The sequence below is a fragment of the Myxocyprinus asiaticus genome, chromosome 29, assembly GCF_019703515.2.
Source record: "Myxocyprinus asiaticus isolate MX2 ecotype Aquarium Trade chromosome 29, UBuf_Myxa_2, whole genome shotgun sequence".
NCBI classification, from domain to species: Eukaryota; Metazoa; Chordata; class Actinopteri; order Cypriniformes; family Catostomidae; genus Myxocyprinus; species Myxocyprinus asiaticus.
In genome coordinates this window covers 25,872,041-25,895,352 of record NC_059372.1, presented here as the reverse complement: position 1 = coordinate 25,895,352, position 23,312 = coordinate 25,872,041, and the positions used below count along the sequence as shown (strand labels likewise).

The window sequence follows — 23,312 nt, the reverse complement described above, 5'->3', positions numbered from 1 at the left end:
TTGATTTTAAATGATGCTGCATCCAAACCGCTAGGTGTCAGTGTAAGTCCAAGATGACACAAAGACAAAAGTTACTGAGAGCACCTTTAAGCGCACATGAACGGCACAACAAAGTCGTAAATATGAGTGGGAGACTTGGGATTTTCTTCAAGCCCCGACTTTCCGAGTTGGGGCATGTCGATTTCAGAATCATGGCGGAAGTAAATTGTTATCAGTAATAATTCAGTTTTACTTGAGGATTTGACTTTTAGTTTAGTTTATATAATTTATTATATATATTTAACTTGCCAGAAAAATGACTAATTTGGCCGGTTAATGCAGCAACAAGCGTTTGCAACAAAACTACATTTCCCATCATTATATGTGTCCACACAAGAATGATAAAATAGGTAGGTAAACCATGAATTACACACCCAATGCTTTGCATTGCTCTTCATTTTGTTGCATTGGTGCTATAAAAGCTTTCTGCCTTAGCTAGTATGTGAAAAAGAAAGAAATTTGAAATTGCAAAACGGTTCAGTTCCTTCCGACAAAAATCAATTGAAAGCAAACCACATCGTATTTATGATTTTTGACCTAGTAAGTACGAACTTCCCAGGACGACTTGAACGCACCATGACACAAGGGAAATTTAACAATTCCTTTAATTGGCCAAGTGAATTCGGCCAGCTGCAACTGCTGAGTACATGAAGTGTCCAACATTCCACACTCCATTATTTCAGTCGATGTATCAGCAATCGCAAAATGGCCAAATGGTGGCTGATTAATCGGTCAATCACTAAACATAAAAAAAAATTTGTATAACAGATGTGGAGGAAATATGGGGAAATTAATTTTGAGTTGCACATACTAGTAAAACAAATCAGCAGCTTTAAAATACCTGTTTGCAGTATGTTATTTTCAATAACAAAATGTTAGCAATAAATGAGGGGTCTGATGTAATTATGTTAGACTTAGATAAAAGTTCAGTTTAAATGCTCAGAATAAAACCTTTATTTTTTTGTTTACTCCTCAAGTTTATGTCTACAGTCCTCATTTAGAGTGGCACTATTTTTTTTTTTTTTTTATGGCAATGAAAACAAGGCTGTTATAAAGCTCTTAGATCACATCTAATTTTCACAACTCTTGTTTTCTAGAGTTTTTTTTTTTTTTTGTCTACTGAAATGTTTCAGAAAAATGCATTTTCCAATATTCCATCAAGTCACGACTACAGGCTTGATGTGGTGTTGGCAGTAGTTGAGTGGTTAAAGATCTGGTCTAGTGATTTGCACATCACAAGGTCAAACCCAAAGGAGTGACTTATAAATTTGAAAGTTCACCGTGGAGTCCCCTTTCAGCATTGATAAGAAGGCATCTGCGAGATACCCAGAACTAATACCAAAAAAGTTGGTACTAGAACTTTAAATACCATGTGATGCAATCTTTCATTACTTTGCTTAAAAATCACATCCAGCCCAAAGCAGAGACCACACCACTAAGAGCTATACCAAGATGAGAAGCAAGCAACCCTAAACAGGTTTAAATGGCCATAAGTGGTCTTGAAGCCATTAATATAAGACTAACCTGTCACCTTTGCATAGCTACAGTAAAGCATTCCAGTGAAGTTATTGGTAGCATTTGTTTGTTTAATCACAGTTTTGCACCAGCTTTTTACTCTCCACTGGATGTCACAGTTTCAAAATATGTTGTGTTTTTAAAGTCATTGTTTGGTTAAAGTCATCATGCTTTTTATTGTTATTTTATTTTAGGTGAACTGTATGTTATAGCGTTTTCAAATGCAATCTGATAAAATGAACAATCGCATAAAGATTATTAACCATATCACAGACCTTATAATGAAATCTGTACTCAGTGTTCTGTTGAGGCTAATGGTCTGACGTGTTTTCCTGTTTCTCATCTCTCACATGTTCTTACATCTTCCACATAAAGCTGTCTGGCTTGGCAACTCAACTTCCTGTCTAAGCATCTCAGGGTGAAGCACTAGCTGAATAACACAGATGCAATGAATTCTATGAATTCAAATGATACTATTGCTCATCATTCATGATTCTTGAGCTGAAACTGTTCAACTAGCTGACCATGACTGTGTCTACCTTGTGTTTTGATTTGGTAAGTGACCTCCCAATTTGATCAGTTTTTGCTATTATGATTTCTGCATTTCCTTACTCACTTCTACATCTCATGAATGATCTCAACCTAGTTCAATTGTCATGACTATGGTTAAGTATCAGTACATCACTGTTAATACTTGCTATGTGTTGCCTATGCTCTCTGCTGTTTGTTTATGAAAAATAAATGAAATATAAATGAATGAATATTAATTAATATTATTACACGGCTCTCTGGAATACTCCATTCTGATTAGTCAGTCGTGCGATCCAGCGGAAAAGTGATACGCATAGAGTGATATTTCACCAGTCATCTGTTGATTGCGAATTATCTTTCCTATTTCTTGTATCACTCTGCAATCTCTACAAGCTAATAAAATAACTCAACTCAAATCAGTATTTCATGTCCATTTATTAATTTATTTGGCAAGAAGTCGTTGTATATGTGAGATAATGAGAAGTCATTTTCGCAAAATGAACACTTAAGAGATTTAACAGAACTCAAACGCAAACCGGGGGTGGAATTCAGCTGATTCTAGAGACTCTGCAATCTCTGTCTTCTCACATAGTAACATAATTTCAATGCAAATCGATATTTAATGTCCATATATGTATTTATTTGGTAAGAAGACATGTAATAAGCTTGATAATGAGGAGTCAGATGGTAATTTTGTTTTTACAATGTAATCACCATCAGAACTCCAATGCAAACCAGAGATGGAATTCAGCTCTTTCTAGAGACTCCACAATATTTTTCTGTTCACATAATAACATAATTTCAATGAATTTCAAATGAAAATCAGTATTTTATTTATTTATTTACTGGGCAAGTAGACGTGTAATAAGCAGGATAATGTATCATCAGCCAGTCGCAAAATAAACTTCGTCAGGGGGGTACAAGACCCTGTTGGGGTTTATGTTGCGATAATGACCAGCTGACTGTACATTATCCCTTACTTAATACTGTATATATTAACTGAACTGCACACACTTGAATAGGTTAAAAATGAATTGAAACTAATTATTTTGGGATATATTATTATGCCATAAAGGCCAATGCCATAAAATATTCATACTTTACAGTACAATGGACCAATGCAGTTTTACCACACATTTTAACCGATATCTGCATTTCGGTCACACTTTATATTAGGTGGCCTTAACTACTATGTACTAACATTAAATACATACAAGACCATGTATTTACTGTGTAACTACATGTTGTTCTGCAAAATGCCCACATTTGCTGCTACTGAGGTTGAGGTATGGGTATTTTTAGGAGTAAGGGTAGGATTAGGATTAGGGGTTAGAGTTAGGTTTTGGGGTATGGGTTGGATTAGGATTAGGGGTAAAGTTAACAGTGTAACTACAAATGTAATTAAATGCAAGAACTTTAAATGTAACTACAATGCAACAACATGTATGTACATAATAAGTACATTGTATCAAATGGTTAAATACATAGTAGTTAAGGCCAGCTAATATAAAGTGGGTACTACATTTCTATATATCTATAGGTATACTTAAAATTATTTAATATTTCTGTAATATTTTTAGTTACTAGATGTTTTGAGTGTCAGATCATCTCCTGGGAGAGTTCAGCCGAAACTGAATTAATGTGTATAAATCAACCATACTGTACCATAAAGCATTGAAAACCATCTGAGTCACATTTTAAAGTGACACTGGTGATTTTATTGTACCCTCTGATCCATTGGCCATGGTATTTGTTATGAATGTAGTAATGATTGGATTCCATACAGTGTTTTAGGCCTGTATACAAAGAACATGACTTCAAAAGGGAGAGAAAGAGGGCACAATAAAAAAATAAAAATAAAATTTGTAGATTTTTAAGAATTTATATTTAAGAATTAAGATTAAAAAGAATTTAAAGCAATCTTGAAAACTTAATCAAAAGCATTTTAAGCTTTGGTTCAGTATGAGAATAATTCCACTCTTGGCTCACTTTTCATGGACCTCCAAAAAAGTAATCTCTATTTTTTAAACTATTCTTGAATCTTATCTTCAAATAGTGTTTGGGGACTTTAAAATGTTTTTAAATATTTTCAAAATATTTTAGAGTCATTGCCTGAGTAGAACTGCAAGCTGATATGGCAAATGATTGAGCTTAAAATGAGATAAATGGACAAAAATATTTTTGATCGAACTCACAATTCAATACAGATTAAAGCTGGAAGTCAGACGGCAAAGTTAAAAAAAAATAAAAAATCCATCTTAAGGGTTTTTCTCAACGGCTTACCTGAGGCAGTGTAACAAAGTTTTTATTTGAAAATTAACTATTTAATATTATATATCTACATATTCATGTTTATTTAAAGCTCATGTATTTTATTGTTTTATTTGATGGCAGTTGAGTTCATTGTGTCTTCATTGCAGGTAATCATTCTCTTTCTAGCCACCCAATCCCACTGTAAAAACCTCTGTGAAAGTTCATTTACCTGGAAAGATGAACCGTGTCCAGCAGGTAAACAGACAGTTCACACTTTGGCTCAAATAAAAGTCACAATAAAACCACTGTAACTAAATAATGGGTCTTCTCATCATAAACATAAAATGCATTTGTTGAGAAGAATTTAACATAACACACATTTGTGTGTGTGTGTGTGTGTGTGTGTGTGTGTGTGTGTGTGTGATAATTTTGGCATTTCCTACAGGATCTCATTATCTTAAACACTCCACCTGTTGTTGGTGCAAAGACGATTTTTATACTGCCCATCCAAATAACCTAAAGTACTGTTTAAGATGTATTCAGTGTGATAGTAAGTAAAACATCAGAACACACTCAGTTAATGCCTGTAGAATTTGAGGTATTTTTAATTTATATAATTGCATAAACATTGCTGGTACATCTGAATGAATGTAAGACACTTAAAGTCATGCCTTGGTTTTACAGATTTACAAGTAGAGGAGCAGCCCTGTAATTCAACACAGAACAGAGTTTGTGCATGTAAACCTGGTTTTTACAAACAATATCCTGACTTCTGTATACCCTGTAAAAATTGCCAAAACTGCACAGCATGTAAGTATCATTAAAGGGTTAGTTCACCCAAAAATGTACATTTCTGTCATCATTTACTCACCCTTGTTATTACAAACCCATATGACTTTTTCTCTTCCGTGGAATACAAAAGGAGATGTTAGACAAAATGTCAGTCACCGTTCACTTTCATTACATGGAAAAAAAGATGCAATGAAATTGAATGGTGACTGAAGCTAACATTCTGCTAAACACCTACTTTTGTGTTTCTCAGAGGAAAGGAAATCAATAAACAAACTTTAAATGTTAATTATTTTTTAATAGTGCAAAGGCTATGGGACACAGACGATGCTTTAAATTGTAATATATATATATATATATATATATATATATATATATATATATATATATATCATCGCTGTCCGATGAAAAACACGGATCTCCACTTTTGGCAATTTTTACCATAGACGGAATGCGCCAAATTACCTTTTACTACTGTTTGAACTGTGCATCGAAATGGCCAATGAAAAGATGTTTAATCAGGCTGTCTGTTTATCAAGTGTCTTGTAAGATTGTTTATGAGAAAAAGAGTTTTTCCATGCTCTTGAAAAATTTGTTTTTTGGAGATATGTTTTTTCATCAGACAGTGACGATATATATATATATATATATATATATATATATATATATATATATATATATATATATATATATACAGTATCACTGTAAAATATAATAAGTTGACTTAAAAAAAGTGAGGAAACCAATTGCCTTAAAAAAAAAATCAAGTAGTCACGTGACGTCATGCGAGGATCGGACGTGTGAACGGCGCGGGCCTGGGAGTTGACTTGGTCAGGGAGGTGCGGAAAATACGGTGGAAGATGCTGAACATGTTGGAAATGCTGAAGAAGGTTGTTGCTGACTTGGAGGATCTTGCTGTGATACATCGATCGATCACAGCCATGGAGGCGAAGTTCACTGATGTGGTTACAAGAGCGAGGGATGTCAAGAAATGGATCGATTACTTGGAGTCATCGGAGAGGGAATTATCTTCTAATCAGCTAGCAACCAAGGTGGATTTCGGAAGTCGGAGGACATGGAAAACCATAGCCAGCGGAATAACGTCCGTGTCATCGGAGTCCCGAATGGAGTAGAGGGACAGGATATGGTGAAATTCCTGGATGGGTTCTTTCCGAATCTGCTCGACATAGCAGGCCATAAGCTGGAAATCGAGCAAGCTCACAGGGTTCCTGCTCGGCGATCCGTGGAGGGAGACAGGCCCCGATCAATTCTGGCCAAATTTCTGAGATCATCCGATAAAGATCTTGTGTTATGTGAGGCGAGGAGTAAAGGAAGGCTTTCTTGGAAGAACCACAGCATTTTCTTGTTCCCAGACTTTGCGAACTTGACAAGAGATAAATATGATTGATTCAAGGAATGCAAGAAACTTTTACATCAACGGAAGGTCACTTTTGCACTGATATTCCCAGCCAAATTGAGAATAGATGCTAAGGATGGCCGTAAAACATTCACATGCCCACAGCAAGCGATGTCCTTCATAAAGTCAATGGAGTGAATAAGTCATCTTGTTGTACTCACGTTGTAGCCGAGTGGACCAGCTCATTGAACATTCGCTTGACTGTTTGAGGAATCTGCACGCTTTTTTTGTGCTGGTTCCGCCTAGCAGCTGGAGTTTATTTTGTAGAGTAACACACCTTCAGGGCTGTTTTATGGATTCATCTTCATGCTCTTTGTGCTTAGTCCACCTATCGGCTGGAGTGTATTTTGTAGAGTAACACACCTTTAGGACAGTTATATGGATGAATCTACACGCTCTTTGTGCTTAGTCCGCCTATCGGCTCTAGTTTATTTTGTAGAGTAACACACCTTAAGGACATTTTTATGGATTAATCTACACCCTCTTTGTGCTTATTCCGCCTATTGGCTGGAGTTTTTTTTTTTGTATTTCTTGCAAAGTCATTGGAGTGAGTTATTTGCTTGCACTCATACTGCAGCCAAGTGGACCGGCTCACTGAACATTCGCTTGACTGATTGAGGAATCTGTGCGCTTTTTTTGTGCTAGTTCCACCTATCGGCTGGAGTTTATTAACACACCTTCAGGACAGTTTTGTGGATGAATCTACATGCTCTTGGTGCTTATTTAGCCCATATGCTGGAGTTTGTTTTATAGATTATCTTTTGCTGTGTTATTCTGTCTCACAAAATTTGTATAGAAACACTAGCAATCCGACAGCAAATCTGTTGCAGGGCTCTCATAGGCGTACATGGACTGTTGAGTTTTGAGGGATGGACGCCAGTTGGCGCTGTCATGCACAGGGTTAATGCGCAAATTTTTTTTTTCAGTTTGTTATGTTCTGGGGGATGTTCGGGTTTTGATGGTGGAACTAATGTTGTAATGTGGTTTTTATAATCTTGTTTTTGAAACACAATCTATTTTTTGATATGTCAAAATGTCAAATGTTAATATGAGTGGATTGTCTCTCTCCACGTGGAATGTGAAGGGGTTGGGGCACCTCATAAAAAGAAGGAAGGCTATTTCTCTTCTTAAGCGTAAGAAATATGATCTAGTGTTTCTTCAAGAAACGCACCTTTTTCCGCTGGAAGCTGAAAAAGTTGGAAAGATATGGGGTGGGCATTTTTATTTATAGTGCTGGCTCGAGTAAGAGCATGGGAATCATTACATTGATAAGAAACATCTACAATTCAAATGTCTCAAACAGAGTAAAGATAAATAAGAAAGAGTCAATATTGTTTTAACTGAAATTCAGGGACAAAGTATTATTTTGGCTAATATTTATGCACAAAACATTGATGATCAGGGCTTTTTATAGATCTTGAAGGGATGTTGCAAGCCACTGGCACCCCTCATGATATAATATTGGGAGGGGACTTTAATCTTTTGATGGACTCAGTCCTTGATCATAGTGAAGCAAAAGTGTGCAAGCCCCCTAGAGCAACATTGATGCTTCACAGGATGTGTAAAAATCTTGGTCTTACAGATATTTGGAGACTTTTGAACCCATCTGGTAGGGACTATAAATGTTTTTCATCAGTCCATAAGATTTACTCTAGAATATATATATATATTATATATATAAGTACCTCATTTCATCTGTTGTTGATTGCTCAGTTGGAAACATTTTAGTCTCAGATCACGCCCTGGTGTGTTTAGAGGTGTTGCCACACAAGAAATCAAATAATAATTTATAATTATATTATAATTTTCTTTATTTATCACACATTATACATTTTGCACATATACAGTGAAATTCTTCTTTTCACATATCCCAGCTAGGCTGGGGTCAGAGTGCAGGGTCAGCCATGATATAGCACCCCTGGAGCAGATAGGGTCAAGGGCCTTGCTCAAGGGCCCAACAGTGGCATCTTGGCAGTGCTGGGGCTTGAACCCCCAACCATCTGATCAGTAACCCAGAGCCTTAACTGCTAAGCTACCACTGCCCCTGCTTTTCATCAATATCATGTGGTCAGTGGCATATGATCAGACTCCGGTTGCTGCCATCTCACTTGATGTTGAAAAGGCATTTGATATGGTAGAATGGGATTATCTTTTTAAAATTTTGGAAATGTACTGGTTCGGGAATACTTTTTTTGGATGGATTAGGTTACTTTATAGACAACCGGAAGTGGTGGTACAAACTAATGGATTAATTTCAGATTATTTTACTCTGGATAGGGGCACATGGCAGGGTTTCCCTCTTTCCCCATTATTGTTCTGTCTTACCCAGAAACTATTAGCAGCCGCGATAAGGAAGATGATTTTCCAGGGGTGATGGTGGGAGGTGTGGCACATAAGCTTTGCTTTAAGTAGATTATATTTTATTATTCGTCTCTGACCCTACTAGATATATGCCTTGCCTCCACAGTATTATTAATTCATTTTCTAAGTTCTCAGGATACAGAGTTAATTGGTTTAAATCCGAAGATTTGGCTCTGACAGCATACTGCCCGGTAACGGCTTTTCAGCCAGGTGCCTTCCAGTGGCCCAAACAGGGCATTATGTATTTGAGTATTTTATTCCAAGCAAATTTGTGTGATTTAGTTAGAGTTAATTTTGACCCTTTAATAAAAAGGTTTTTGAGCGATGTGGGCAGGTGGGCTTCATTACATTTATCGATGATTGGGAAGGTTAATGTTATTAAAATGAATTGTAATCTAAAATTCAACTACCTGCTACAATTTCTCCCTATAGATGTCCCCCTGTCTTATTTCAAGCAACTTGATAGCATAGCAAAGTCCTTCATTTGGAATGGTAAATGTCCCAGATAACACTTCAGTAAGTTATATAGGTCGATTGACAAAGGTGGGCTAGGCCTACCCAAGATTTTATTTTATTATTATGCATTTGGTCTCAGATATTTGGCTCATTGGTCGCTTCCACCTGAGAGAGCCCCTCCCTGGTTTTGTATTGAACAGGAAGTTCTTGCCCCTATTTTGCCATTGCAAAGCCTTTCTATCAAACTAACCAGAAAAGTTAAGTTACACCCCGTTATCTCGCATTTGCACGCGGTATGGACAAAAGTGTCCAGAGTGTTTAATTCAGACATTTATTTAAATGTTGCTTCGAGCATATGGCTGAACCCAAAATTATGTATTAATAAGTCCCCTTTCTGCTGGACAGAGTGGATTGTGAGGGAGGTTAATATGCTCGGTGATCTATATAAGAGTGGAGTGTTGAGATCCTTTGAAAATATGGGTCAACATTTTGGGATTCCCAGATCTCAATTCTTCAGGTATTTACAGCTGCGCCACCTGCTCTGTACTACTTTTGGGAGTAGCATACTCCCCCCTAGAGTGGCGGATACTCTGGGAGTGTTGATTACTTCTTTTGGAAAAGGCCATGATATATCAGTGTATTATTCCCTGCTAATTCAGAGTCTGGGGGATGGAGCTTCAACTTCTCTCAAGAGATTATGGGAGAAAGATTTAAACTTGGTATTGGAGGAGGGAGAGTGGGCTAGGATTCTAAAAAACATCAAGTCTGCATCTAGAGATGCAAGGGTGCGATTTTATTGGACCCCATCTTGATTGTATAGGCTACTGGCGATGCCAATCAGAAGATGGGGACACAACCCATGTTTTTTGGTGGTGTTTTAATATCCAAGATTTTTGGTTGAGGGTTCAGTTTTATGTGTGACGTATTGGACACTCAAATTTAATTTAGCCCCAGACTCTGTATTTTAGGCGATGGGGTGGTCATTAAAATAGGGGATAAATACATAAAAAATTGGGTCCTAGCCAGTGTTATGATTGGCAGACAGGTCATCCTTAAAGGATGGAAGTCGGCTGGAGTGCCCTCATTTCAGGAGTGGTGCACAGAGATGGGCAGGGTGGCGGTATTCAAAGAAATGTCATATAGAAGGTTGGGCAACTTGGATTTATTTAAATCAAGTAAACATACTTATTTGGCTCAAGTAAAGTGGACTATACCTAGTTCACTTTACTTGAGCCAAATAAGTACAATTACTGCCAATTTACTTAGATTTTTAAGGCAATAGGTTTACATGCTTTTTTTTTTAAGTAAGAATAACTAATAGATTTTACAGTGACTGTATAAATACAGAGCAGAACCTCTTGTGGTCTGGAGACTGTGACTGAATCCACTGACAGTTTTTCCATTTATCTGTCTCTCAGGTTTAAACTGTGGAGAGAAATGCAACCAACAACAAAGAATTACAACCACAACAGCAGTTTGTGGAAATGGTTATTTTTTGATTGGTGGAAAATGCCAAAAATGTGAAAAGTAAGTGGATTTAAAATTTATTTTTTTGTACATTTCAGAAAGGTTTTTGGTAATTAATGCTATTTATGGAGAACAGGGATCTTTGGCCCCGTTTATGTTTTGGGTGATCTGATCACAAGTGGTTAAGCGAGACACATTGCTGGTCGCCTGGTTTGAAAGATTTGGTGTGATTATTCAAGGCTTTTAGCATGTAGGTTTATAGGTTGTGGGTTTCCTGTGCATAAGGGTTAGCATATGCATCAGTATTTCCTGCATTTCTGATAATTGTCCCTAAACACAGTGTTCACACAAGATATTAGCTACTGATAACATCAGTTTCCAACACACATAAGAACAGGAAGAATCAGGATGTCTTCAAAAATAATGCCATAAATAGTTTTCATTTATCAATTAATATCATACAAAGTCCAGTAAACATAAAAAAAGGCTAAATGAATATTTGGTGTGATCACATTTGCCTTCAAAACAGCACCAATTCTCCTAGATACTCCTGGACAGTTTCTCTTGGTGGTTGGTAGATAGGATGTTCCAAGCTTCTTGGAGAATTCGCCACAGTTCTTCTGTCTATTTAGGCCGTGTGTCCACCAAAGCATTTTCTGCCAGCTGAAAATGCTAGACGCTCTTCTGAAAACGCCCAGCTGGGAGCGCTTAAGAGCACTTTGGAGGTGTTTTTTCAGCTGAGATGGTTTGGTTGCTATGATACGGAATATCCACGGAATTAATGTGTTGCAAGTACCTAATTTCACAGATAGTTTGTGTTATCAAGTATTGAATGTAAAAATGTCGGCAAATGGAAGAGTACTTGTTCTGGATGAAGGGAAGGCTGAAGCACGTAATGTTCCTCCAAGCATTATTTTTTATATTAATATTGTGGTAGTCTGGGAATGTCATCTAGTAGAGACATGAATACTCGGAGACCAGCAAACTTCTCCTTCATTGTTGTTCAGTTATTGTACAAGTAGGATGTGATGGTTGGTCAGTGTGGTATTTGTCCCGCCCCTCCTCCACTGTGATTGGATGGCTAGGTAAAACGTGACAGTCACGAGCACTGCGTTTTACCCAAAGTTGAACATTTTTCAACTCAGGGTGACCAGAAAAAAATGCCAAGCGTGCAGCGCTCAGCGTGGAATAGACGCTCAGCACCTCGTCACGCTGCTGGCTTTTTTAAATACGTGGTGCTCCCATTGCAAACAATTGAAAAAATATGCTGGCCTCAGGAAAAAACACTTTGGTGGACACAGGGCCTTAGTCTGTCTCAATTGCTTCTGTCTCTTCATGTAATCCCAGACTGACTTGATGTTTAGTGGAGGGCTCTGTCAGGGCCATGCCATCTGTTGCAGGGCTCCCTGTTATTCTATTCAATTCTATTTGCAAAAGGAATGTTTGGGAGTCTAAAATGTATATTTCCTATTGACAGACTAAAGCTGAAGACATAAATAACCATCTTAAGACAAATGTTTTTGTGAAACATCTTATGTGCCTTGACCTTGAGACCACTTTTTGAAGGTCTTTGTCTCATCTTGGAATCGACCGCATTTTTACTCGGTCTTGTCTCGGTCTCAGACAAAGAGGACTTGGGATTTTATTTAAAGACTGGTCAAGACCACAACTGCGGGGATATCACTAAATTGCTTGTGCATTGTCTGATTTATTTGTTAACATCATTACTGTGATTGGATGTAAAACTTCCTGCTTCAAATGCAAGCAGTAACTTGACTCATTTCTAATTTGAACTTTTTGTTACTGTTAATGGCTGTCACCCCTCCCCTCCCCCCTTCACACACAAAGAAAGTGAATGCGGGAGACAGGAGAAGAAAGTCAAGTTATTTTTATTTGAAGAGCGCCTTTCACAACACACATCATTTCAAAGTAGCTTTGCAGAAGATCATGCATTAACAGAAAATGAAACCGTAATATCTATAATGTCTTAGAGTCATCAATGTGTAGTTTGATAAATTATGATTGTGAATTGTGTTTAAAAGTAAGTAATTAAATAATAATTGTATTTAGAACCCCAGTGACCAAGCCAAAGGCGACTGTGGCAAGGAACACAAAACTCCATAAGATGTTGGTTAATGGAGAAAAATAACCTTGGGAGAAACCAGGCTCACTGTGGGGGCCAGTTCCCCTCTGGCTAACATTATGAATATAATGCTAATATTACTTATGTATAGTGCAAGTCATGGTTTAAAATGATTAAACTAAGTAAGTGTTAAGGGTCAGTGTTTAAACAAAGATTTTGTAAGAACTGTAAGATTAATGACTAATGTCTTTGAAGTCCATCCTGGATTAACTGCAGAAGTTCACATACTGTAGATGCAATTGTTCTTGTTAGTTGGCTGATGAAGGGTTTTGTTGGCAATTAATTGATAGTCTATGTATTCCATATCAAGTGTGTAGTCCATCATTAGACCGAGGTGATGCAGGCAGAGATCAATTAGGTGCATCACAGTTCAACTGCCGGTATTTTCGGTGAGATCTATCCTAAATCCAAGGTTCAGACAATGGCATATGATGTATCCCATGTCTTATGGTCGGAGTTGGCATCAGTTCATCCTCTGAAGTCCATCGTAATAGACTGAAGTGATGTCTGAGAGATGTCAGCCAAATCTTCTGTAATACAATTTGGTTGTCAGGTGTGCCATGGAAAATTATTACAGTATTTTAATGATGCATAGAAACGGTAAAAGAGTTTTAAAGTTGCCAATTCAGTATATTTTCCATGACAAAGTATTTTATGCAACCAGTTTAAATATTTTGTCCATCATAACATTATTGTTCTAACAAACTCTTGACAGTAGCAGCAAATGACAGCTGAGTGGAAACAATGCCCAAACGAAAGTGCAAATTTACAGAAGATTTGCACAAAATATTCCCATGCTTTTGTCCAGGTCGAGACCCGTGGGAAGCAGAATGTATGACATGTAAAGCTGGCACTTATATGTCAGTTGCTAATAAAGGTGCAAGTGATTTAGTAGCACACATTAGCTCTGGGAAGCATAAAGGGTCAGCAAAAGGTGAAAGTTCATCAGGTAAATTAACAGACTACTTATTGCTACCAGGTAAAATTGTTATCACAATGCTTCATTTTCCATGGCCATTCAAAATAATAGTAATAGTAAATGAAGGTACACTTATGGCATCAAATATTTTATTTTAGTACATGGACATATGTACCCCCCCTGCGGCTGCTCCAGAGTTCTAATGCCTGCCAGATCCAACCTCTGTCAGTGCGTCTTATGTGTTTTTTTTTCTCTCTATCAACAACGTGATTTAGACCCGCTGCAAAAATGCGGTAAATAAATAAATAAATAAAAAACAAAAATGTATTTGCAAAATTTTATTTGCAAGAACAACTCTACAAACTGGAAAAGACACAAATTTGTTGGTTTTTCATTATCTAGCTAGCGCTTTTGGCATCTGTGACCTCATTATACAGTGTACCTATTTTACTTGCGTTTTTTGCATAGCTGAATTCAAACATTACGAGTTCACGCTACTAAGACAGACAGAAAACATGGACAAGTTCTTAAAAAGTAAAACTATCGATGATGGTTATTATGTGGGATAGTGTTGTGCCATGGGATTTTTTAATGGTAAAAAGTGTGCCATGGCAGACATTTTTTGGGGAAACACTGACCTAAACCACAAAGAGTTCATCTGCAAAAAAGTGTCCAAAAGAAAGCACACAGCAGTATGTAAATTCTGCAATGCAATGCTTACCGAGATGGCTGGGACCATGTCAGACTTTTATTGGCACTTAGAAAGGAAGCATAAAGAAAGGTAAGCTAAGTGTAAGTGATGCTAGCAAATCTAGCTAGCTAACATTAGCAAATTTGCTGCATTCCATTCAACTCGGAAAGTCGGTTTTTCCAACTTCCTACTGGGAAAAGTGCAATGGAACGCCACTTGAAGTCGTAATTACAACTTGGAAAGTCGTGCGGAAACTCAGATTTCGCCGAGATGCAGGTGCATGACGTCACACACAATCTTGTCGGCACCCAGGAAGACGTACAAAATAAGTAATAAACATTAACTTTTATTAAATAATATCGATAAATTAGTCAAAGTTCCTACATTACATGATATTAAACCATGTTTAACAAATGTTAGCAGAGTAGCAGGTGTTCAAAACATGGTAAATTATACTCTCTTTTGATAATCGTACACCTGTAGCACAAATGCTAGCGTTGCAGATTGTTTATGAATTGGACTGATGGGAGACATCTGTGGTGGCAGTCAAAGACCTGCTAAGCTAATGGGAGTGTTGCAGTTTTGTTTCCTTTAATGTCTTCTTCCGAGCATCTGCCATTGGAATGCCTTTAGTCGGAGATATCAAGTGGAATATGCAGTGTGGGACTCGCACTGGTCTGGTCTTGGTCTTGACTGGGTCTCGCCCTGCCTTGGTCTTAGTTTTGACTTGGTCTCAACCCCTCAAAGTCTTGGTCTTGTCTCGGTCTCGATACACTCTGGTCTTGGTCTTGACATGGTCTCGGTTTTGGTGGTCTTGATTACAACACTGCAGTACTGTATATATATATTTTTTTAATTAAAATGTGTTACGTATGAATTAAGTTTATAAGATAATATCACTTTTTATCAATGAAAATTAACCAAGATTAATTAATGCTATAAAATATATTGTTCATTCATTGTTAGTTCATGGCATCTAATGTTAACAATTACTATAACAAATAGAACCTTATTGTAAAGTGTTACCAATATTTCTGCTAGACAGATCCATCGAGCTGTAACAGTGTTTTGAGCCAAAACATCTTGAATATCAAATCAATTATCAGTTTACATTTTCTGTTGGTTCATGTAATTTATTTCAGATTTGACTGCAAGAACGAGGCTTGTAAATCTTTTTGCACCACCAATAACAGTGGATCACAAGGTAATTTTGAAATATTATTGAAATACACAAATACTGATAAATAATATAATTAGAAATGGTAAGAAACACATTTTACACCTTTTTTTGAATATTTTCCCCTTTATCTCAGTGCCTGTTTTTGTTCCCCTTTTATTTATTTATTTATTTATTTTTAGGTTTGTCATCTCCCCATTACCAGCTCTTGCTGGTGTCATTGATCATTGTGGCTGTATTGGGTGGTCTTCTCTGTCTTCTTATTATATGGGTATTACATAGAAAAAGACAGCTTTTCTGCCAAGCAAAACATTGGCATGTTGGCACACATCCAAACATTCAGATTCAACCAGGTACACATACATGCATTTAATTTGGTTGAAATAAAAAAGCATATGTTTTGTCTTTAAGTGAATTAGTTTAATTGTATTAGTTTATTTTGTGATTTGAGATGTAGTACTTTCCTAAAATTGGAAACACACACTGATTTAAGAAATCTAAATATGGTTATATTTGAGGTGTTTGGTCAATTTAGTTTTTCTTTGTTTCAGCAGATCACCCTAATAACCAAATCAACATTCCCTCAACAATGGTTTGTATTTTCTGTAAAAATGTTGTTTAGGATTATTTATATCCTTTCATGAGGCATATGTTTTTTTACATGTTTGATTACACCATTTGTTTATACCTAAAGGTTAGAAATGTCTCATCCTGCAATAAAACCACCATCAAAGCTTGCTCGGGGATTCCAGTGACCAACTACCCATACAGCCTCTTTAGTGGAGATTGGCAGAGCATCATGGCTCCTTCGATTGCAATTAGAGACCCAAAATGTAACTATGCATATACACTCACTTAGCATTTATTCATGCGATTATATAATCAGCTAATCATGTGGCAGCAGTGCAGTGCATTAAATCATGCAGATACGGGTCAGGAGCTTCAGTTAATGTTCACATCAACCATCAGAATGAGGAAAAAATGTGATCTCAGTGATTTTGACTGTAGCATGATTGTTGGTGTCAGATGGGCTGGTTTGAGTATTTCTGTAACTGCTGATCTCCTGGGTTTTTAATGCACAACAGTCTCTAGAATTTACTTAGAATGCTGCCAAAAACAAAAAACATCCAGTGAGCGGCAGTTCTGTGGGTGGAAATGCCTTGTTAATGAGAGAGGTCAACAGAGAATTGCTAGACTGGTTCGAACTGACAAAGTCTGTAGTAACTCAGATAACTGCTCTGTACAATAATTGTAGTGATCAGAATATCATCTCAGAATGAACAACACGTCGAACCTTGAGGCGGATGGGCTACAACAGCAGAAGACCACGTTGGGCACTTTATTAAGACCACAGTGTTCCCTAATAAAGTGCTCAGTGAGTGTACATTAAGATAAAAATGAACTCAGTAATATATTTGTTTATGACACCTACCGCCATAGATACAGCAAAGACGCATGCAGGAGCAAAAGTTTTCAGTTACCAATGCCATTGTAGAAATTAACTATTTACAGTCAGATGTGATTAATTTATTCCAACACATCAAGGGATTTTCGAGATAAAGCAAGTAATATTCAGCTGGTCATGGAATCTCAACATGACGACGCTCGTGAATGTGTGCATAAATTATCTTTTTCTCCAAGACTGATATGACTAGAGTTTTCATCTTATGTGAGTGTACATCATTTTAAACCTAATCTTTCAAAATAATTTTCTTTCTTTTTAAAGGTTATGCAACTAACAAAGCAAATCACTGACTGCACATTTAAGTTGTATTCTCTGTTTTAAAAATGTCTGAATCTTACACTGAAATTGCTTTTCTGATTATTATAATAAATAATAAATTCATTACATAATAAATTACAGGGGCAAGTCTTTCTTGTGCCTTATCTATTTACATTTACATTTACATTTATTCATTTGGCAGACGCTTTTATCCAAAGCGACTTACAAGAGAGGAAAACATAAGCAAATCATCTTAGGAGACAGTGGTATGAAAAGTGCTGTATTACAAAGTATCACTAGCATCATAATAGTATTCAAAACAGAATAAAGTGCAACAGAAATTTTTTTTTTTTTTTTTTTTTAATGACTGGTTAAGTGCTCATGGAAAAGATGTGTTTTTAGTCGTTTTTTGAAGACAGAGAGTGAGTCAGCTTCACGGATGGATTTGGGAAGGTCGTTCCACCAACGTGGTATGATGAAGCTGAAAGTCCGGGATTTGGTGCCTCTTTGTGTTGGTACAACAAGGCGACGTTCCTTAGCCGACCGCAGACTTCTAGTGGGCGCGTAGCTCTGCATAAATGATTTTAGCTATGCTGTAGCAGACCCAGTAACTGTTCTGTATGCCAGCATCAGAGCCTTGAATTTGATACGTGCATCAACCGGTAGCCAGTGGAGAGAGACAAGGAGTGGTGTAACATGTGCTCTCTTTGGTTCATTAAAGACCAGACGTGCTGCTGCATTCTGGATCATTTGGAGGGGTCTAGTTGCACATGCAGGGAGGCCTGCAATGAGAGCGTTACAGTAGTCCAGTCTAGTTATGACAAGTGACTGGACAAGCAGTTGTGTGGCATGTTCAGAGAGGAAGGGTCTTATCTTCCTGATATTGTAGAGTGTAAATCTACATGATCTTGCGGTCTTTGAGATGTGGTCTGTGAAATTTAGTCTGTTGTCGAGTTGCAGGTGGTGCTCCTTCATCCAGGCCGAGATGTCCGCCAGGCAGGCAGAAATTCGAGCAGTCACTGTGGTGTCGTTGGGCTGGAAAGACAAGTAGAGTTGCGTGTCATCAGTGTAACAGTGGTAAGAGAAACCATGTGCCTGAATGATGGGTCCCAGTGATGTTGTGTATATAGAGAAGAGAAGTGGCCCAAGCACTGATCCCTGAGGTACCCCAGTAAGTAGCTGATGTGGCTTGGATTCCTCACCTCTCCAGGCTACCTTGAAGGGCCTACCTGAGAGATAGGAATTAAACGAGTCAAGAACAGTTCCTGTGATGCCCAGCGAGGAGAGGTTAGAGAGTAAGATCTTATGGTTGACTGTGTCAAAGGCTGCAGAAAGGTCCAGCAGAATCAGGACTGATGATCTTGATTCAGCTTTCGCCCATCTCAGCGACACGGTGACAGACAGCAGGGCAGTCTCGGTGGAGTGTCCACTTTTAAAGCCTGACTGATTGTCATCCAGCAGCTTGTTCTGTGAGAGATAGGCAGAGATTTGATTGAAAACTGCCCTTTCAAGTGTTTTTGCCATGAATGGGATGAGAGAGACTGGTCTGTAGTGTTCTATTTGTGTGGGATTAAGTGCGGGTTTCTTCAGCAGTGGGGTTACTTGAGCCTGCTTAAATGTAGTGGGAAAAGTGCCTGTAAAAGTAGAGATGTATTAATTATATGTGTGAGTGCAGGTAGGATGGATGGAGAAATGGCCTGGAGAAGGTGAGAAGGAATGGGGTCAAGGGAATAGGTGGTGGGGTGGTTGGAGAGGAGGAGTTTAGAGACCTCAGTGTCAGTCAGAGGAGAGAACATGGAGACAGAAGAGTTGCATACAGGAGACAGGTGTTTGACAAGGTGTGGTGCTGAGAATGCATTGCTGATGGCTGTAACCTTTTTAGTAAAAAATGTAGCAAAGACATCTGCTGTCAGTGATGTGTCAGGCGGTGGAGGGGGAGGGCAGAGAAGTGTGTTGAATGTTCTAAACAAGCTGCGAGTGTCTGTGGTGCTGTTGATCTTGTTCTGTAATAGGAGGTTTTTGCAGATTTAACCTTATCTGAAAAAGTTGCAAGCAGGGACTGATATTTACCTAGATCTGCTGGATCTTTAGATTTCCGCCATCTCCTCTCAGCTGCCCTGAGGTCAGTCCGATGTTCACGAAGGACGTCAGACAGCCAGGGGCTGGGTGGTGTAGCACGTGCTGGCCTAGAGTAGATAGGACAGATGTTGTCTAGACAGGTTGTTAAAGTAGAGCTTAGTGTGTCTGTGGCAGTGTTTACATTAAGCATGGTAAATACATTTTGTGTAGGAAGAGATGTAGAGACAGCAGTGGAAAGGTGAGAGGGTGAGAGGGAATGGAGGTTACGGCAAAAGGAAACCTATGGTGGAGTCTGTTTTAATATAGATGGGAGTGTCATGTTGAATTGAACAAAGTAGTGATCAGAGACATGTAAAGGAGTAACAAGAATATTTGAGTTGGTACAGTTACGTGTAAAGATGAGGTCCAGCTGGTTGCCCGATCTGTGAGTCGCTGTGGTGTGTAGTTTTTCCCAAGTCAAATGAGGCCAGGAGAGTATTCAATTCAGTGGCCTGGGGCTTGTCTTGGTGTATGTTGAAATCACCAAGAACCACAAGTGGCCTACCATCCTCCGGCAAGGAGGACAGCAGGACATCCAACTCCTCAAGAAAGTTTGTCAGCTGACCTGGTGGGCGATAGATGACAACAACATGTATTTTTGTGGGTTGCATTGTAGTAATAGCATGGAATTCAAAACTAGTATTGCTACATAGTGAAGAGTGTGTTGAAAAAGTCCAGTTGTTATGAATGAGCAAACTTGTTCCCCCGCCCCTACCGGTGTGTCGAGGGGTGTGAGAGAATGAGAAATTGTTGGAGCAGCAGGTGTTGCTGTATCCTCTGGACGTATCCATGTTTCTGTCAGTGCCAGGATGCTGAGGGTGGACTGCGTGGCAAAGGCTGGAATGAAGTCAGCTTTGTTCACAGTTGACTGGCAGTTCCAGAGTCCCACTGAGAAAGAGAACGGAGCAGGTGATGAAGTGCAAAGTGGCCGTAGGTTGTGTGGGTTGCATTTGGTCTTGCATCGATATCATGTAAACAGTCTGTAACAGATAACAGGGATGTGCTTGAAGGCATGTGTTATTCGTGAAGTAGACATGTTAGTATGTAGAAGGAAAATAATAAGAGATACGATAACAAGATACTTAAGTGCTATGGTAAGTGGCGCCATGTCGGTGTCCTTGCTCGGTGGACTCGCACAGGTAGACTCGCTGGTCTTTACACAAGTAGGTCTTCACACGAGGAGGGCTTTACATGAGGACTACCACTTTCGTTCAAGTCAAATATATACGTGATGATAATGAGCCTTTCAATGAAAAAGGCAGGACATGCCTTAATGCTACTTAGCACAACAAAGCTAGTCACGTGGTCAACAGAAACTAAGGGTCGCGCGAGGTGACAAGTGTGACTTCCGTGCACCGCAAATAAATTATGCTGCACTTCAGCAATAAATAATACCCTAAAACAAGTGAAGCACTGTTTATAAACACTAAAAACCACGACAGTTTTACACAAACACTGGCCAGTCAACGCTAAATCTAGCAGTGAATAACCTGGGACAAGTCAAAAAAAATATAGCACACACACGCACACACACACACACACACACACCAACCTTCGTATAAGCGACGCGAGTTCAAGACAGTAAACAAACAGCACAAGTCTAGCAATGAATACCACTCTTCAACAAAGTAAAACAATTAAATAAACACACTTACATGCAACTGCAGACTCCTGTAGATAGATTGTTTATCCTTAATCATGTAGGCGTGTGTGAAATTTTATGCTTAGCCTGGAGGCAAGGTGATCAAATTCAACATCAAAGGACTTCTTAGAATTATCTAATCAGATAGGGTAATAGGCTTTCACTTCTAATAACCCTCACATTTTAGCAACTTTGAAAGTATGTGTTGGAGCCTTATAACCCCACATTGAATTGGCAACATTCAAAGTTGTAAATTAAATAGAGATAATAGCAGAGAATTTTCGGAATGCACAAGAATAACAAAACAATGAGGAATTTTGTATCAGTTTCCCTTTCATTTCCCTTTTATTTGTTATGATTAGGCACCAATAAAAAGATCAAATGCTTAATATGGGAGCTTGCCTCATACTGTACGGACCATTTTCACATATCTGGGTTTGGAATGAGGAAGTAAACTATGACTTACTGTATACTGTAAATAGGAGACCATTATTTTTGTGCTCCCATTTTCTCCTAAACAAAAGAGAAAATGCACTAAGCTTCCTTGACTTTTCAAATGAGAAAAGCAATAGAGAAAGATTATGGCAGTCAGAAGAGAGAAAGATGCCAAATTTACAGTCACTTCCTCAGCAACTGTATTTGAAAGCCCATCACAGCACTTTTAACTAGTTTTTTTTTATTATTATTATTAATGCCAGGGTAATATAACACAAATAATAATGTTATAAATTTACATTAAATAATTAAAAAATTGAAAATATAAAAAGCTTCCTAGATTCATGCTGCTAAATTAAGGTGGAAATGCATCATCACAGTCCATGAAAAGGGTCCATTGAAAGGGCTTGATACAGGAGTTCAACACAAGTGTTTCTCAACCTTTTACATATAAACCCATTCTTTACTGGTTATACCAATTCATCTATATCTAACAGCCATATCTATATGCTTTCCCCTAGTGATGCAGGTGCTGCAGAAGGAATATTGGCCAGCACCAGTACTCTACACAATCATCAGAGAAATCCCTGTACAACGATGGAAGGAGTTTCTGAGGCTTCTTTCTGTGACAGATGATCAGATGGAGAGGATAGAACTGGAGACAGGCCCGTCCTATCTAGAAAAGCAGTACCGAATGCTACGTCTGTGGAGCCAAAGCAGTGGAGCAGAGCTGGAGAATATCTACTCAACATTACACTACATGAACCTGTCAGGGTGTGCACAGGAACTGCAAGAGAAGCTAGAGCAACTGCAAGAGAGCATGAAAACTGCCTTATCTTGACTCCATCTCCATGTGTGAGAGCTACAGTTGAATTTTGCAATCATATACAGGGAACTCTGTATTGCAGACACTTGTACTCTTGTTTAATTGACAGGGACCTGTCAGTCATAGTTAAATATAAAAAAAATTGCATAATGTTAAACAAAGTCATATTGTATAGTGCCATGTTCTTGGTCACAGTCACATTTAGTGACCACTATACTGTACAAATGTGAATATTTAAAGAGCAATTCAACCTTTCATATTTTAATCTAAAACATGTTCTAAATATTTATTGTGTCTACTATGGACTTATAAAGGTACTCTTTTGGTTTTCAGGATAAACACGGTTGATAGGATAAACACAGGCACTAAAGATTATTTGTTCTCAGTCATATTTTACATTAAGTATTATTTCAAACTCATTTTGTCACAACAGTGTATATTTTGTAATCTTTTCTTAATAAATGTACAATTATTTTTTTTATTAACAATTTTTATTGATTCCATTCAACAAATTATATAAACATAACAGAAAATGCGGAATCGAATTATATCAAATTAAACCCTTCCCCCCGAACATCAACTTTTTATGTATCCATCCCCTAAATTAATGACCGCCCCATCGCCTAAAATACAGAGTCTGGGGCAGAATGAAATTTGAGTGCCCAATACGTCACACATAAAACTCTGAACCCTCAAAATTCTTGGATCTTAACACACCACCAAAAAACATGGGTTTTGTCCCCATCTTCTGATTGGCATCGCCAGCAGGTGGGTGTGTCTTTAAGACCAAGCCTATACAATCTAGTGTGG

At 38.0% G+C, this 23,312-nt stretch overlaps 1 protein-coding gene across 2 annotated transcripts; it reads left to right on the top strand.

The window, feature by feature from the left end:
- Positions 1–1,966: 1,966 nt before the first annotated feature.
- On the top strand, positions 1,967–22,931 carry LOC127420493 (tumor necrosis factor receptor superfamily member 1A-like). Of its 2 annotated transcripts, none has more exons than XM_051662827.1 (10): positions 1,967–2,109; positions 4,506–4,593; positions 4,784–4,888; positions 5,023–5,148; positions 10,780–10,888; positions 15,724–15,785; positions 15,941–16,111; positions 16,310–16,350; positions 16,453–16,591; positions 22,198–22,931. In XM_051662827.1, exons 1-10 carry the CDS (start codon positions 2,080–2,082, stop codon positions 22,515–22,517), a joined length of 1,191 nt encoding a protein of 396 aa, XP_051518787.1. In that variant the 5' UTR covers positions 1,967–2,079; the 3' UTR covers positions 22,518–22,931. The 2 variants fall into 2 exon arrangements, with proteins under 2 accessions (XP_051518787.1, XP_051518788.1); XM_051662828.1 differs by having other exon boundaries at positions 1,973–2,109; positions 16,313–16,350.
- The last annotated feature ends 381 nt before the right edge of the window (positions 22,932–23,312 follow it).

What these genes read in the sequence shown, in the direction of transcription:
- LOC127420493 (XM_051662827.1), top strand. Translation starts at nt 2,080, where the DNA reads ATGACTGTGTCTACCTTGTGTTTTGATTTG. An exon ending in TTGCCAAAACTGCACAGCAT is followed by an intron (nt 5,149 to 10,779) that starts GTAAGTATCATT and finishes TCTGTCTCTCAG; the next exon opens with GTTTAAACTGTGGAGAGAAA. An exon ending in AAACATTCAGATTCAACCAG is followed by an intron (nt 16,112 to 16,309) that starts GTACACATACAT and finishes TCTTTGTTTCAG; the next exon opens with CAGATCACCCTAATAACCAA.